General features: G+C 44.5%; 1 protein-coding gene across 1 annotated transcript in view; it reads right to left on the minus strand.

The window, feature by feature from the left end:
- The window catches only part of Abca4 (ATP binding cassette subfamily A member 4), a 152568-nt gene that overhangs the window by 55937 nt on the left and 82015 nt on the right, over positions 1-14616 (minus strand). The window contains exons 29-38 of the mRNA XM_058585471.1: positions 11443-11684; positions 10736-10860; positions 10197-10295; positions 9109-9295; positions 6451-6545; positions 4973-5005; positions 3367-3472; positions 3191-3265; positions 2761-2930; positions 795-972 (exon numbers count right to left, since the gene is read on the minus strand). Coding sequence (XP_058441454.1) covers positions 795-972; positions 2761-2930; positions 3191-3265; positions 3367-3472; positions 4973-5005; positions 6451-6545; positions 9109-9295; positions 10197-10295; positions 10736-10860; positions 11443-11684 — 1310 coding nt within the window. The remainder of the gene's footprint in view (positions 1-794; positions 973-2760; positions 2931-3190; positions 3266-3366; positions 3473-4972; positions 5006-6450; positions 6546-9108; positions 9296-10196; positions 10296-10735; positions 10861-11442; positions 11685-14616) is intronic.

Genomic DNA, 14616 nt, shown 5'->3' on the forward strand with positions numbered 1-14616 from the left:
CTACCAATAAGTTCTGACCATGTGGCCTGTCATAAAGTACCCCATTCTAATTCCTTCCTGTTCCCAGAAACCTTGGTTGTAAGCAATGTGGTAGTCCATTGTTGCTCTGATAATTTTTTCTTATTTTCCCTAAAGTGGTGGCTAATCTGATATAGTGAAGGTCTGTCTGGTAACTTTGGGGAAGCAAAATAAAGCTCCTGGGTAGAGTTTCCAGATTTGCAAATAAAGATACCAAATGCTCAATAAGCTTGAATTTCAGATAAATGGCCACTAGTTTTTTTTAGTATAAATATGTCCTATGCAATATTTAAAGTGGGATATACTTACACTAAAACTTTACTTATTGTTTGTTTGAAATTCAGATTTAACTGGGCATCCTATATTCATCTGGTGAACCTCTAAGGAAGTTCTACTTTGGAGTTTTTGGGAATGAGGTGGGATTTAAGAAGGAGATTTTGGGTGAAGAACCCCTTGGTCCATTCCCACATCCAAACTATTTTGGGGAAAGCCAGACTCCTGCCTGAAGTGCAGTGACTGGGTCAGAAAACCCCTTAGTGCAGGACACAGAGCCCTCAGTCCATAGTTGTGAATTTGTGATTCACAGCCTTCCTCAGCTCTGGGATCCAGTGCCTTTCTAAGATGATGTCAAGGGACAGTAGCACACAAAGCCATTAGCTGAGCACCTTCCAGCAGCCGGGACAGTGCAAGAACCCCTCCATGTAGTACCTCTTCTGTCAGAGCACACTTGAGTGCCACCTTGGGCCCAAGAAGGTGAGGGAAGGCCTGACACTTACAATGTCCCAGAGGAAGTTGGTCATCCAGTAGGTGATGGCACTCACTCCACTGACAAACTGGAGGTGCTTGGCTTTATTCATCCTTTCCTGAATCAAGTAGAGGACAAAGCTGGCTGGGACAAAGGACATGGCAAAAATCACACAGATGGCAACGACAGCATCCACTGATGTGGTCAGCCTGCAGCAGGACGAGAGATACAGGGAGAGAAAGGTGAAGAAACAGGAGCATAAACAGGAGAAGATGCACGGCAGGCACTGGCAGTCCTTACCCAACCCAGGTAATGGCCTCCAGACTCCCAGTCCCCAGCCTGAAGCTTGTCATTCCCCTGAACTGTCTTAATCAGTCTGGGTCAAGGTTAAAGGGATATTTGTAGGCTGCCTTTCTGTTTCATCATGTGAGCATTTCTAGACAACTCCACCCACCATTTTTTTTTTTTGAGAGAGAGAGAGAGAGAGAATTTTTTAATTTTTTTTTTTTAGTTTTTCGGTGGACACAACATCTTTCTTTTTTTAATGTGGTGCTGAGGATCAAACCCAGTGCCACACACATGCCAGGCCAGCACGCTACCGCTTGAGCCACATCCCCAGCCCAACCCTTCTTTTTTTTTTAGTTGTTGATAGACCTTTATTTATTTATACATGGTGCTGAGAATCGAACCCAGTGCCTCACACATGCCAGGCAAGTGTGCTACCGCTGAGCCACAGCCACAGCCCTTTATTATGTTTTAATACTATTTATGGTTATAGAAATCAAAATTTGTATTAATCTTATATACTACAAAACTCTTGTTAGCACAAATAATTTATGTGTATAATCTCTTGAGTTTTTATATGGACAGTTATACGGCTTTTTAACAAAAGAAATAAATTATTGTGTTCAATCACATTTTGGGGAAATGTTCATAATGTAAACAAGGCAAAAGAGAACAGGCAAGCTATACAGGAGCTAGGCTCTATTCACCCTTTCCTGGACCAAATAGAAGGCATCTGGCTAAGGGGGTGAAACCCAGCCTGAACTTTATGTACAAGCCACAGTCCCTGTGCAGAGCTGTGCCCACCTGCAGAGAGGAGCATCTGTACACAAAGGCACCATGTGCCAAAATCACAACCTGACTGATAACAGCCCTATATACCACATAGAACCATGACCGGATGGGAGCTCAAAAATGCTTACAGGCAATACCTTAAATTAGGTAGGGTTATAGATGATAAGTTCTTAAAACTTTATTATCTAAATTTTATTTAATGAACATATATTATTTTATAATCACAGAAAACTATTCTTTCAAAATCTATATTTGAACAGCTTGGCAGGAGGTATGGAAACTTGGGCTGAGTGAGAATTTAACATAGGACAGTTCAGAACCCAGGGAGTGTCCAGAGAAAGGCATCAAGGCCCAAGAATTAGCAGACACTCTGGGCATGTTCAGCAGTACTCAGGGTATACTGGGTAGTTAAATGAACTTCCCAGGAGAAGTGTGCACTAATAAAGACAGTCCCAGAAATTCCTCCTGCACATAGTTCTCAGAAAGAGCAATAGGGCACAGTGCACAAGGTGGATGTTTTTACCAAGTGAAGCTGTGCCTCAGAGCCTAAGCTTGAACAAGACAGATATGTCGACAGCTCCAAAGTATGACCACTTGAGGGAATTAGCAGAGTCTTGGATGATCATGCCTGGGAGAGGAGAGGTTCACTGAGCCTTCTCAGCCTCTGGCAATCATTTTGCATGCTGGCAAGGAGAACATCTGGGTAGACTGCAGGAGCAACTTGTTATCAAAAGCCCAAAGGGAATGGAGTGAAATACAAGTCTACTTTCCAAATAAATATGGAGGAGAAAGCATGGCCAAGCAGTTTGGTCCATGAAGCATTTACATTGCCATCCAGCCCTGCCCTTCATGATTGTGAAAATCCAAAGAGTGGAGGAGGTGACCAAAAAGTTGTGAGGCTGGGGGCCATGGTGGCTTACACTGTGATCTCAGAGAGCTGCTCCTTTGTGAGGTTCAGTGGCTGGCTTATGACGGTGATTCCATGCTCCTCAGGATTCCTGTCCTTGTGCAGACTGGCCCGCAAGATGGCATTGTGGGCCACATTCAAAAAGCTGACCAGGGCATGCCAGCCTTTGTTGTTAAACCACACCTAGAGGGCAGAGGTGGCATTTGTTCGGCTGTGCCACAACCTGACACCCGAGACTGGCACTAACAAGGGCTGCTTAAAGCAGAATTAGCAACAGGAAAAAGAAGGTGAGGATGAGGCAGGGTTTGGCAGCTGGGAGACATTCCATAAGATTTCAGCAAGAGGAGGGATGGAATTTAATTATGCTGGAAAAACAACAATAAAATAACAGATTCACATCACATGATTTTCTACCTCTATGGCATATTACACAGGTCCAGTACCTTAATGTTGTCTTCAGTTTCAAGATATTTAAGGAAATCAGACATTTCTTTAGAGGCCTCTCTGGTGATAGGACCCTAGATAACCATAAAAAACAAGCAAGAGGGTTCTGTTTTATTTTGTTTGTCTGTGACACTCATGATAATTTCTATTTCAAATCTCCAATCTGTTTACATACCCCGCTCACGTTCATCATCTGGCCAAGTTCACTTAAAAAACCAACAAGATCTTCCCCAGTGATGAGGAGCACTGGGAGTTTTCCTCCAATGGAAATTCCTCCATATCTACAAGGCAACAAGGAATCCTCAGATCCATGCAAGGAACCTCATACCTCCTTGTGACTCTCCCAGCTTCTGTAGGAAAATGCGTACTTCAGGGGGTATTTTCTGGACTAGCAAGCAACACTGCTTCCCTTTGCAAACTAATGTTTGTTTCTGTTTTTTTTTTTTTTTTTTTTTTGAGACAGGGTATCACTATGTTGTCGAGGCAGGCCTCTAACTCCCAGGCTCAAGACATCCTCCTGCCTCAGCATCCTGAATGCTCCACTGTGGGTGTGTGTCATCACACCCAGTTATAAACCAACTGTTAGCTCTTCCCCATTGCTGCTCCAAGGTGAAGGCTGGATCTCACCCTTGATATAGGGCCCTTCTGAGGTTGGCTTCTGCTATTCTCCAACTTCAGCGCTCCTCAGAGCTTCCCTTGAGGGACGTGTTCCAGCCATGCTGAATCTCTTCTAGAGCTCCAAAAGGTCTGGGTCTCCCTTGGGTCTCCCTGCCTTGCTTCCCAGGCTGTTTTCTTTTTCTGAGCATCTGGCCAATTCCAACTCGGCTTTTAACTCTCTCTCTTCCCTCTTTGATGTTTTCCTGACTCTCCTCCACCCCCACGTTTGTCCTTCATGTATTTGTGGTTCCACTGCATGCACTTTATCTAAATGGGGCCAAGCACTGCTGTTCCTGTCTTAATGCCTGTTAGCCCGCCACAGCTTCGGCAGCACCCACCAGCCTGCCTCTTGCTAACTTCTTAACTGGGATCCTGGTCTTTGGCTCCATCCTCCATACTGCTCTGTCTCAAGTGATCAAACTGAATGTGTCACTCTCTGGTTTAAAACTCTTCAAGGGGTCAGACACAGTTGCACACACCTGTAATCCCAGAGGCTTGGGAGGCAGAGGCAGGAGGATTGTGAGTTCAAAGCCAGCCTCGGCAATTTAGTGAGGTGCGAAGCAACTCAGTGAGACCCTGTCTCTAATAAAATACAGAATACACCTAAGAATGTGGCTCAGTGGTCGAGTGCCCCTGAGTTCAATCCCTAGTACCTTCTACTCCAAAAAAAAAAAAAAAAAAGTCTTCAATTCAGGATAAAAGCCAAATTTGACAGAACAAAATAAATTCCCTGGTAAAGCAAAGCAGAGGAGGAAATCCTTATTTCTCAGGATCTAAAATTGCCCCTTCACTCCCACTTTCTGCTTCAGTGGAGGTATTCCAGTTCCCTCTAGTGGCATTTCTAAAAGTTGAATTTCACTTTACAGTCTAGAAGCTACCCAGGAAAGGTAGTCAACATCACCCTTGCACCCATTCCAGAGGCCTAGTCCCTGAGGGAGTGACAGCTCACTCCTAAGTACTCCTTGAAGATTCTCCAAGTCTCTGGAACCACATGAGCCTCTAGGATGGTTCAGGAATGGGGTGAATTCTAGGGCTGGACTAGACCCTCTAAGACCTAAAATGAATAGACCAAGGGAAGTTCAGGCTTATAATCTGAGATTGTATTTCTTATAGCAGTCTCTTACCTCTGTTCGTTGACCCAGAATTTGCTCTTTAAGCTGAAAGCCAAAATAAAAATCAAGCAATAACTATCATAAGTATGACAGTATTAATTTTCCTTCCCAAATAATCATTGGGATGTTTCAGTCTTTAGGACCATTTTAGCAATTTCTGATATCCAGTGTGGAAGCCACCCAGCCTGGAGGCCAAGTCTGGAAACACACAGAGAAAGGACTAATGTTTTTCGCCACTGGATCCCCCAGTCCCCCAGCATGCTGGACTTTCCAAATGGACACATAATCAGCTCACATGTCAGGCTGGTATATCCAGTGTAGACCCAGAAAACATGGCAATGACCATGCCAGTGTGGAGTGAGGGCTATACCCTTACTGTTTTACCTGTACAAACGAGATCCCCTGCACACTTGGGGGAAATTCTGACTTTCCTCACTCAGAGGTAAGACCCTGACTTCAGACAATCAGAGGAAAACTGACAAGATGGGAAACAGGCAGACACCAACCCTAGACCTCAGAGTTCAGGCCCTTTTTCACTGTCATCAATCAGTGAGTAAAAAAAAAAAAAAAATCTAAAATCCCATATTGCAAATGTGCTGTGGAGAGTGGCTGCTGCTTACTGCATTACTGAATCAACTCTGTGCACACTGCTGTTATTTCTGGGCTTGGATGGCGTTCATTTTGCTAACTGTTGGCTTGGCCCTGCCCTCCCAGCAGCTGCTTTCACCATCTGTGGTGTGTTCTAGTCATTTGAGTGTAATTGTCCCTAGTTCAGGGCTCTGGTTGGGAAACCAACTGAAAATACTACTAAAATTAGATGCTATGTTTTATTTTACAGTCCAGACGTGTGGGGACTGGCTCACAATTCCTTAGGATCTGTTGTCAAGCCATTGGCTCTGATAGGGGATGCTGAAGGCCTTCCGTCCCAGAGGTGGGGCATGGTAAGAACAGCTGCAGAGCTGAGAGAACTAGATACGTACTGAAGGGTTCATGGGCATTTTCAAGGGCAGTGATAACAGATGATAACCTAGAGTTGGAGTATGGCCACTGTAGCTAACCTGGTCACCCCTCTCCAGGGGCACTATCACTTTGGACCTAAGGTTGTCCTTTCTCCTTTTGCCTCTTACTTTTCCTTCCTGCTTCTCTTTTCTTCTTCTACCTCTTGACTTACACTCCCCTCTCCAAACTTTTCTCTGTTAACCAGTTAAAATACAAGGCTGCATAACTTAATAAATTCTGTGTTTCTGGTAATATTTTTAATAGTGCCTGGGTTAAACTTTGTTTGCTCTAAATATAAAAATGCAAAATGAAATGAATCTCACATGGTATTTTGCTTGTATATATTTCAGTTGCTTTTTCTCATGGATGAGGCCCTCATATTAGAAATCAGAAAACATTTCACTGCCATGGTTATAGGTAAAGTGTTCTGTCCCTAGTCAATATTGTCTATAGGGGCCCGGGGATGATAAGAATCAAAGGTCTCTTCTTACCTGTTTCTTATAAGAGCTGGATACGTTTTTACCAAGTAGTCAGAAATGTTCCTGTTTGTAAGGTTTTGTAGGATTTCAGTGCTGCGCTGTATTCTCTGAGGCAATGAGACTAACATTAATCACTTTGGAATTTGAGATCTTAAAAATTTGTGAAACTGCTGTTGTTCTCCAAAAATTATTTATGGATTCAGATGCTAAGGAAAATATTAGATAAAGCACTGAAGCTATCCTAGTTTCCATATCAATCATGGGGTAGTCACCTTTGATCCCTCTTCTTTTCCTCCAAACCATTGACAGGATAGGATGGCTTAAGCCATCTGCATCTCTCCAGCTCCAATCTTGGCACCCTAGTCCAAGCTACCATCTAGACCTCACCTAGGTCTACACGGAAACTTCCATTCTGTCTCCATCCTTGGTCTTCCATGTTCCATTCTCCACTCAGCTTCCAGATCAAAATACAAGTCACACACTTTAGCCACCTTGCTTATCACTCGCCAATAAACCCTAAGGTCCAACCCAATCTCATTGTCAAGGCCCTATGGCCCCCTGTAATCTGGCCCTGCCCCCTCTCTGAACTCACCTGCCACCCTCCCTTTTCCACCCATTCTTAGGGGGCACCTCTCCCTCCTGTTATGGCTCTGCACTTGGTGGTTCACTCTGCCTGCAAATTCTCCCTGCAGAACTGCACACAGCTCACTCTCAGTCCACATTTGAGTCCTCACTACCACATAGGCTTGTGTTCGCTTCATAGTGCTCATCTCTGCCTGAGACTTCCTTTCTGATGGACTATTTACTTTTTCTGTTTTCCTTGGTATGATATCACTTCAGGGAGAACAGGGGCTTCCTCTGATTTGTTGGCTATTATGTTCCCAGTTTTCAGAGTAGTCTCTGACACACAGCTGTCACACAATAAATTTGTGACATGAATGAAAGAATTGGAATAGTGCCTTATAATTTACAAATGACTTTGAAAATACATCTAGGACTAGAAGCTAGTTAGTTAATTTAAAATTTTTGGAGAATTCAAAAATGCACAAGCTTGGCCTCCAGGTGGCAATAATACTTCATATTCAGGTATGCATAGTATAGAGTTTATTGTGCTAACCAACTTGGTAGGCTGGTCACGAGCCTTGGGCAACAGCATTCATTCTATCCAGGGTGTGACCTAGGGTGAGCAGGTGTGGGGGTTGGGGGGCATTAAACCACCATCATTATGCACCATTCTTTCATTTTTTTTCTTCACTTTCATCTCCCCCTTGCCGTTCCCACTTGACTTTCCCTCCTTGGTTCACTTTCTTCACTTTCCACTCTCTGATGGAGAACTAGCACCTACTGGATGCTTGCTGAGTGCCAGGCACCATGTTAAGTGCTCTACATACATGATCTCACTTAACCCTGACACTGTTATGAAAGAAGAATTCTTAATTTATAGACAGAGAAACCAAGGTTCAGAAGGTGGGCTAATATGCACTGGGTTGCAGAATGCGTAGGTGGTTGGCCTAGGATTGGAACCCATATCTGTCTGACTATAGTCCTGGCTCTTGCCACTTTACTGGCTGCTTCTCTGCTGTCGATGGTATCCAGGGGAAATGCTAAGCTTCCCTGGTGGAATCCAGGTTGGAACAATTGCTGATGCATGGGATGATTTATGATAATTATTGTTTTCTAAAAAGTATGTCAAATAAAACACTCCTACTTTATCTCCATGTACACTAGAAGTTAGGGAAGAGCATTCCCACCTCAGGACCCTTCCTTCTCTAACATTCTTTCACTGCTGCTGCTGGGTCCTGAGGTGGGAGTGCTCCATCCTTTCTCATTGGGAATGAACCATCCAGAACAAAGCCTCTAGCCCCAGTCTCCCTGGCTGCTGGGTTCTTCCCAGTGACATGTAAATGAAGATGTTATGTGGCAGCTTCTGAAGTTTTCCTTGCACACATTTGCACATTTTGCCCTCTTTTTCTTTATCCCTTCTTCTATTCTGCTATCTGGAAAGTAGAGTGCCATTTTGCCCAGGATTATGGTGGCCTACTTGGCATAGATGAGCAGCAGAACATCATGCACCACCCACATGAATGTGCACATGGGACAGGCAAGAGTTGTGCCTTGTTTCACCCACTGTTAGTTTGGGGTTTTCATCACTTGAGCTGAACCTAATTCTAAGTAATTCTTTATCCACATTATTTCATTCAATCTTCATAATAATACTGCAAAATAAGTACAGTTTTCCTGCATTTCTAGGTGAGAAAAATGAAGGTTCTGAGAGGCCATGTAATGAATCCAGGCCTCCCTCACCCTCATGCCTGTGCTCTTCCCACTGTACCACACTGCCTCTTTGAGGATTGTTCATTTTTGATAAATCACGAGAGGGGCTGTCCAAGGTCATTCTCTGCGAGACAGCTAGGAGGCCATACTGGACTGAATAGGAGGTGTTTGGTAGGAAATGAAGCTTTGGGTTAGTGACTTCCTCTGGGTGGCATAGTGATAAGTTCATCTGGGAAAGACCTCTGAAGGACACAGGGATGCAGGCTTAGCCCCCTGATCTAGCCTTGCTCACTTAACAGTTTGAAATGTTATTTGGATAGAAGCTCAGGAGGTAATAAGCAACCCCCATCCCTGGGACTGCAGGCAGATGGGACCCTGGCTTCCCGTGCTGGGTACCTGTGGGGGTGGGAGCCCCCCAGCACCCTCGGGGCACTCAGGTAGCATGGTGAGCTTCTCTCTGGTGCTGCACTGGCAGGAGGGTGAGGGGTTGGCTGGTGTCCATTTTTGCTTCTGGAACAGGTGGGTGATGTTCGGGGACACTGAGGGAATCTTCCAGGGGGTTGAATTGCCACACGGGTACTCCCTCATGGAAAGCAAGAAGATATTCCACAATCAGTTTCAAAGGTTAATTTAAAAATCCCTAGAAAGGAGAAATAGTGCCCAACCCTCTCCTTTTCAGCCTTTCAACTCCTCTGAGCCATGCATTTTCTCTAGCTATTGAGAGATGGAACAAATTAAAGAGGAATTTTCCTTATTGAAGCTTTGAAAAAGACTAAATAAGAGAAGAAATTAAAATTACATTGAACCAGCTGGGCACGGTGGCACACGTCTGTAATCCCAGAGGCTAGGGAGGCTGAGATAGGAGGATTGGGAGTTCAAAGCCAGCCTCAGCAACGGTGAGATACTAAGCAACTCAGTGAGACCTTGTCTCTAAGTAAAATACAAAGTGGGGCTGGGGATGTGGCTCAGAGGTTGAATGTCCCTAAGTTCAATCCCCAGTCCCCTCCTCCCACCCCCCCCACACACAAAAATTACATTTGAACCTTTAGGATTTCTGGTGAATTTCAACTCACCCCTACAACTCCCTTCTCTATACTTAAAACAATAATTGAGAGCTGGCCATAGAAGTCATTAATGCCAGTTAGGGTTCAATTATACAACAGCATATGCTCCATCTCCCTCCTGCCCCTGCTCAGGAGGCCTTTCAAATAAATTAAGGGGACTCATATATCAACTCAATATGGAATTTTTATATTAAGAAATACAGAGCTTTCCAATGTTGCAGGAGCTACCTGGGAGGTAGTGACTGCCCTTGCACACAGTGCTAAAGAAGAGGCTGGGTAAGCACTGGTCTAAAACAGGAAAGTGGTCCACAAAATACGAAGCAGGGCGGAGGGTGTCCCTCCCATCCCTGCCAACCCAGACCCTACTGCCAGGCTCCCAGGGGAGATATGGTGTCAGGACAAGGGGGCAAAGGAACTCACAGAAGCCACTCTTCCTTCAGGCAGCGGTTGCCAAAACCTGGCTTGTTCAGGAGGACGTCTGCCAGTATCTCAAGGTGCTTGTTGCCAGGCTCATCCATGCTAGACAGAGTGAGAGAGGCTTACCTGGTGGTCACGTGACTGTGACGGAGTGGACAAAAGCAGCCCACATCCAATTCAAAGCATTTAGGGAATGGCTACTACATGCCAGGCATGTTCATAAAGCTCTGAATGCTGCCTAGGGATGGTTGTAGGTCTCCTAGGAATGGGGTGGGCTGCATGAATAAACCTAGAAGACCATCTACACCTCAAAAAGATGGCTCCTCTGCTCACTTTCCCCACTTTGCATTCTCTTTTCTTACTCTCTGTTTCTAGGGAATGGCAGTACATTAACTTTTTTTCTGAGGGAAACCCAAGGACCCCTGCTGTATTGGTGGAGATCTCAGGGAAGTGAGGAAGTCAGAGCCCTTCCAGGCAGCATGTAGCCTAGGAGCTCCACACTATGGAGGATAATGGTGACCTCTGGGAACAAGTTTGTGTACCTGAAGAAGGTGTACTGCTGCCCATATATCCAGGGGTGGAGGGTCAAGGCAGGGTATTCACCAAAAGGAGGTACAATGATGGAAAGCACCAGAGCCAAGAACACAAAAGTGGCTGGGAGCACCATCTGTGGGAGAATACACATGGACACACGGCTGTGGTATAGAGATATAAACACAGCCTCATGGTCAGATCCTAATGGAAGATGGGATTCTGGGGGAACAAACAGGGTGTACAAAGACAGGATATGTAAAAGAAAACAGAATGTTCTTGTGGCCATCAAAGAATCTGAATATAGGCAATGCTCAACCAGAGGCTAAAGGTCAACTCAAAGAGCAAATCACATGACTTCCCATTCTTTGAAGCAGAATTTCTTTTTCTGAATGAAAAATAGGAAAAGAAAAATGAGGAGAATGACCTGCACATATATAGTGTCAGTGTAAAAAGGAGTGAAAACATGACTTTGCCTTTCTCTGTAATAAAGAAGAGCAATATTAGCATATTCACTGCTATTTCATTTTCTTTGATGAGGGAGGTTCAGTTCTCATAAAGAAGGCTTTTATGGCTCTGAATCAAAAGAAAGGTTTGGCAGGGAGAAAGTGAAGTAGGCAGGATGTAAAGAGGGTGCTGCGGGCTGTGTTTGTACCCACGGGCCTGTTGGGTCCTGGGCAGAGTGAAAGAGCACAGCCGAAGAAGCCCTTGGGAATACCTGGGCCAGGAAGTCCTTGCGGCTGCGAGTGGCGTGGTGGAACCGCTTGATCAGCAGCGCCTGCACGTGCTGGAGGACTAGCCGCAGACCAGTGTTGAGTACTGTGCCCCTGTCTTGTGGCTCCAGGGGAGGCTGCACTGGGGAGCAGGTGCTGGAGCTCTGGGCAGCCTGCTGGGCCTTCTCACTAGGAACCAAACAGGGATGTCGCATGCTGGCATGTTCCCTTTTCGTCTGAGTGCCATCTGTTTGGGAGATCAAATTATTAATTTGGAAAGCCAGACAAGATCTGGACCTCATGTGCCATTTTTCTTGCAACATTGATTTCCCCTTCATTCTAGATCAGCAACAAAATACCAGACCAGGCAGATTAAAAATCTCTTTAAAAATCCATTTACAGTGTAGATTCTGAACAGGTAAAATTACCTGAAATTGCTTGAAAATTCCCTTTTATCATTAAAGAGAAGAAAATATCTCTGAATGCACTGACATAGAGATCTAAAACAACTTAGTACAAAAAAAAATAAGGTGCAGAATGATCTGTGTAATAAGTTCATGTTTATGTTAGAAAGTTCATGACATCTTAAGTATATGCACACATAACTACTGTCTAAAAGAATGCATACCATGTCAACAGAGGTACCACTGGTACCACTGGGTCAGATGGGGGTGCGTGAGGAGGAGAATTTCAGCCTTTTGGGTATTTAAATTTTTAAACAACAAAATACATTCACTTATTACTTAAGGGAATATATTTTAAGTGTACTTAAAAATTAAATTACAGTCAACTTCGTTCTTTCTGAATTTTTAGAGGGCACTGAGAAGTAGAGAAACCAGTGAAGTAGGAGTTAGCAGATCTGGGGGTGATCCTGATTCTTACAAGATGCATACATTTGGGGAAGTGACTCAATCTGTGTGAATCTATTTTCTCATTTGTGAAATGAAAATGAGAACATGTCATAAAATTGCTTTGAAGATTAAATGAGATAACACATGTAACTGTGCTTTATAAACCATGCAAGTTGCCATTTACTTTATAGTTCATAGTGACTAATTGCTATTTGTTTGCAAAACATCTGTTGTGGACATGGAGAGTCTATAGGACCACTGTTTGGTCCCCAGCTACTTTCTTAATAGCCTCAAGTTCTCCAGGACAAGGGCAATTGTAGATAGTTGGATCAGCTCAGTCATCCATTTGCCTAACATTCATGGGGGACCTATGAAGTACCAGGCCTGGGATGTGACAGCCCTAGTGACAAGAAGCCCCAGCCCTTACACATAGAGAGGTGGGGGAAGTTCTGTAGGTTCACTGACCTCCAGGCATCAGAGTCTCAGTTCTGCATCCTCCTCTTCCTGACCTGGGCTCCCCAGATTTGATCTCTGCAGGGGTGGGATCCCTGTTGCTTCTCCCCTTTGCTGCCTGACTCATCTCAGTCCTCTGATGGCCCCAACCAGACTGGAGCCTACTATCCCCCATGCCCGCCCCCCTGCCCCCCACCAGAGCTGAAGGGCTCTGGACCTGTTCAGCTGGTTTCTGTTGCTCTCCAGTAGTCTCTGGCTCTGAACTACTCTTTCAGAAATGGCACTGACCTTTTGGTGTTTTAGGTTACTTCAGACTTTGGGGACAAGATCAGAAAATGTCATTTTCTAAAACTGAGCTAATCTAAAACAAATGTACTTTGCCATCTGAAAAGTGTGTGTGTAAGGGGGCAGCTAGTGAGAATAGAGAACTGAGGATTCTAGCTTTGAGAGTAAGACCCAGAAGCCTGTGTGTTTCTAGGAAAGTCACCCAACCTCTGTGAGCTCAGCTTCCCTGCCCTACCTGCCTCAGGAGATTGTGATAATAATCAAATAACACAGTGGATATTAGGTGCTTGTCAAGTATAAAGAGTGACTTGAGTCTGAGGTAAGAGGTGACTTGTAGATGCTGACATGAGAGTGTCGCTATCTTGATTAGAGATCACATGTGGTGCTAAGACTTGACATGCATTATCTCATTTAATTCTCTCTACTACTCTAAAGGATAGGTGCTAGTATTATCCTCATTTTGCAGATGGGGAAACTTAGGTACAAAGAGGCTAAGAACTTACCCAAAACTACTCAGTTAGCAAATTATGGAGCTCAGGTTTGATGTTTGGCCTGCTTCACTCTTAACCTCTACCCTTGACTGTCTCTTTGAAATATCCTAGTATCTACTGACCAAACAGTTTTCAAATAGAATAATTATTAAAGAGGAGTATTCTGTGTAGATAAATGGCCCTAACTTCTCAACTCTGCATGACTTTTAACAAAAATTAGCATATTTGCATTCTGATCTTGGTTAATGTAAGTCTTTGTTTTGGGATAAATTGTATCAATTTCTGTATCCACAAGGCTCAAAGAAAACCTGGTGAGCTGCTCTTCTCCTCCCCATAGGACAGCCCCTCCCCACACACTGTGTCATGATGACCATCTCTTTGGGCCATGATATATGGCCTGGTACGTGTGGTCAGTTCTAGGCAAAACTAGGATAAACACTTGGGATCACTTAGAAGTAAGTTGAAAACCATATTATCATACAAACTGGTACCAGAACTCCTACAGGGAAAAAACTCTGCATGGGAAAACACCATGATGTGCCACACTGGGTAGGAGAAGATAAGCAGTGGCACAGGTAGTCTCAGGAGCCCAAGGCAGCAAAGGAGAATTGGTGCCCATCTTTGCCTGTGAACAGGAGAGGGGGCCTAGCAAGAGAGCTCTAAAAGCCCAGGTTGATGCTTCTTGTTCTATCACAGGTGGTTTGTGTTGGGGCAGATGAATCACCTCCCCTGCACTTCCATCTCCCCATCTTTCTCTGCAGTAGAGCCTACTCCACCCACAATGCCTCTTGTGATCTCTGGGTTTGGTTAAAAATCATGAAAGGATTCCAGCCTTACACATGTGGAAGGGTATCCCAGAATTCACAGTAATTCTGGTCCCCACATATTCAAAGTCCATATGCCACCAACTGAGGGTTTGCAGTGATTTTGTCTTTATCTCTCAGGAACCAGAGGAATCTAGCTGGCATCTGGGTTGTATTAACAGTCACCATTATCTCAAAGGACTTTGCTAGCTGTCACTCATGCAACAAGAATGGATCAGAGACCTGGTGGATGAGAGATGAGAATGGCCACATGGCAGAACAAGAGGCTGAGGATG

The sequence above is a fragment of the Marmota monax genome, unplaced genomic scaffold (genome assembly GCF_021218885.2).
Source record: "Marmota monax isolate L192 unplaced genomic scaffold, Marmota_monax_Labrador192_F-V1.1 WCK01_AAM20220418_F8-fsc00070, whole genome shotgun sequence".
In the NCBI taxonomy this organism is placed as follows: domain Eukaryota; kingdom Metazoa; phylum Chordata; class Mammalia; order Rodentia; family Sciuridae; genus Marmota; species Marmota monax.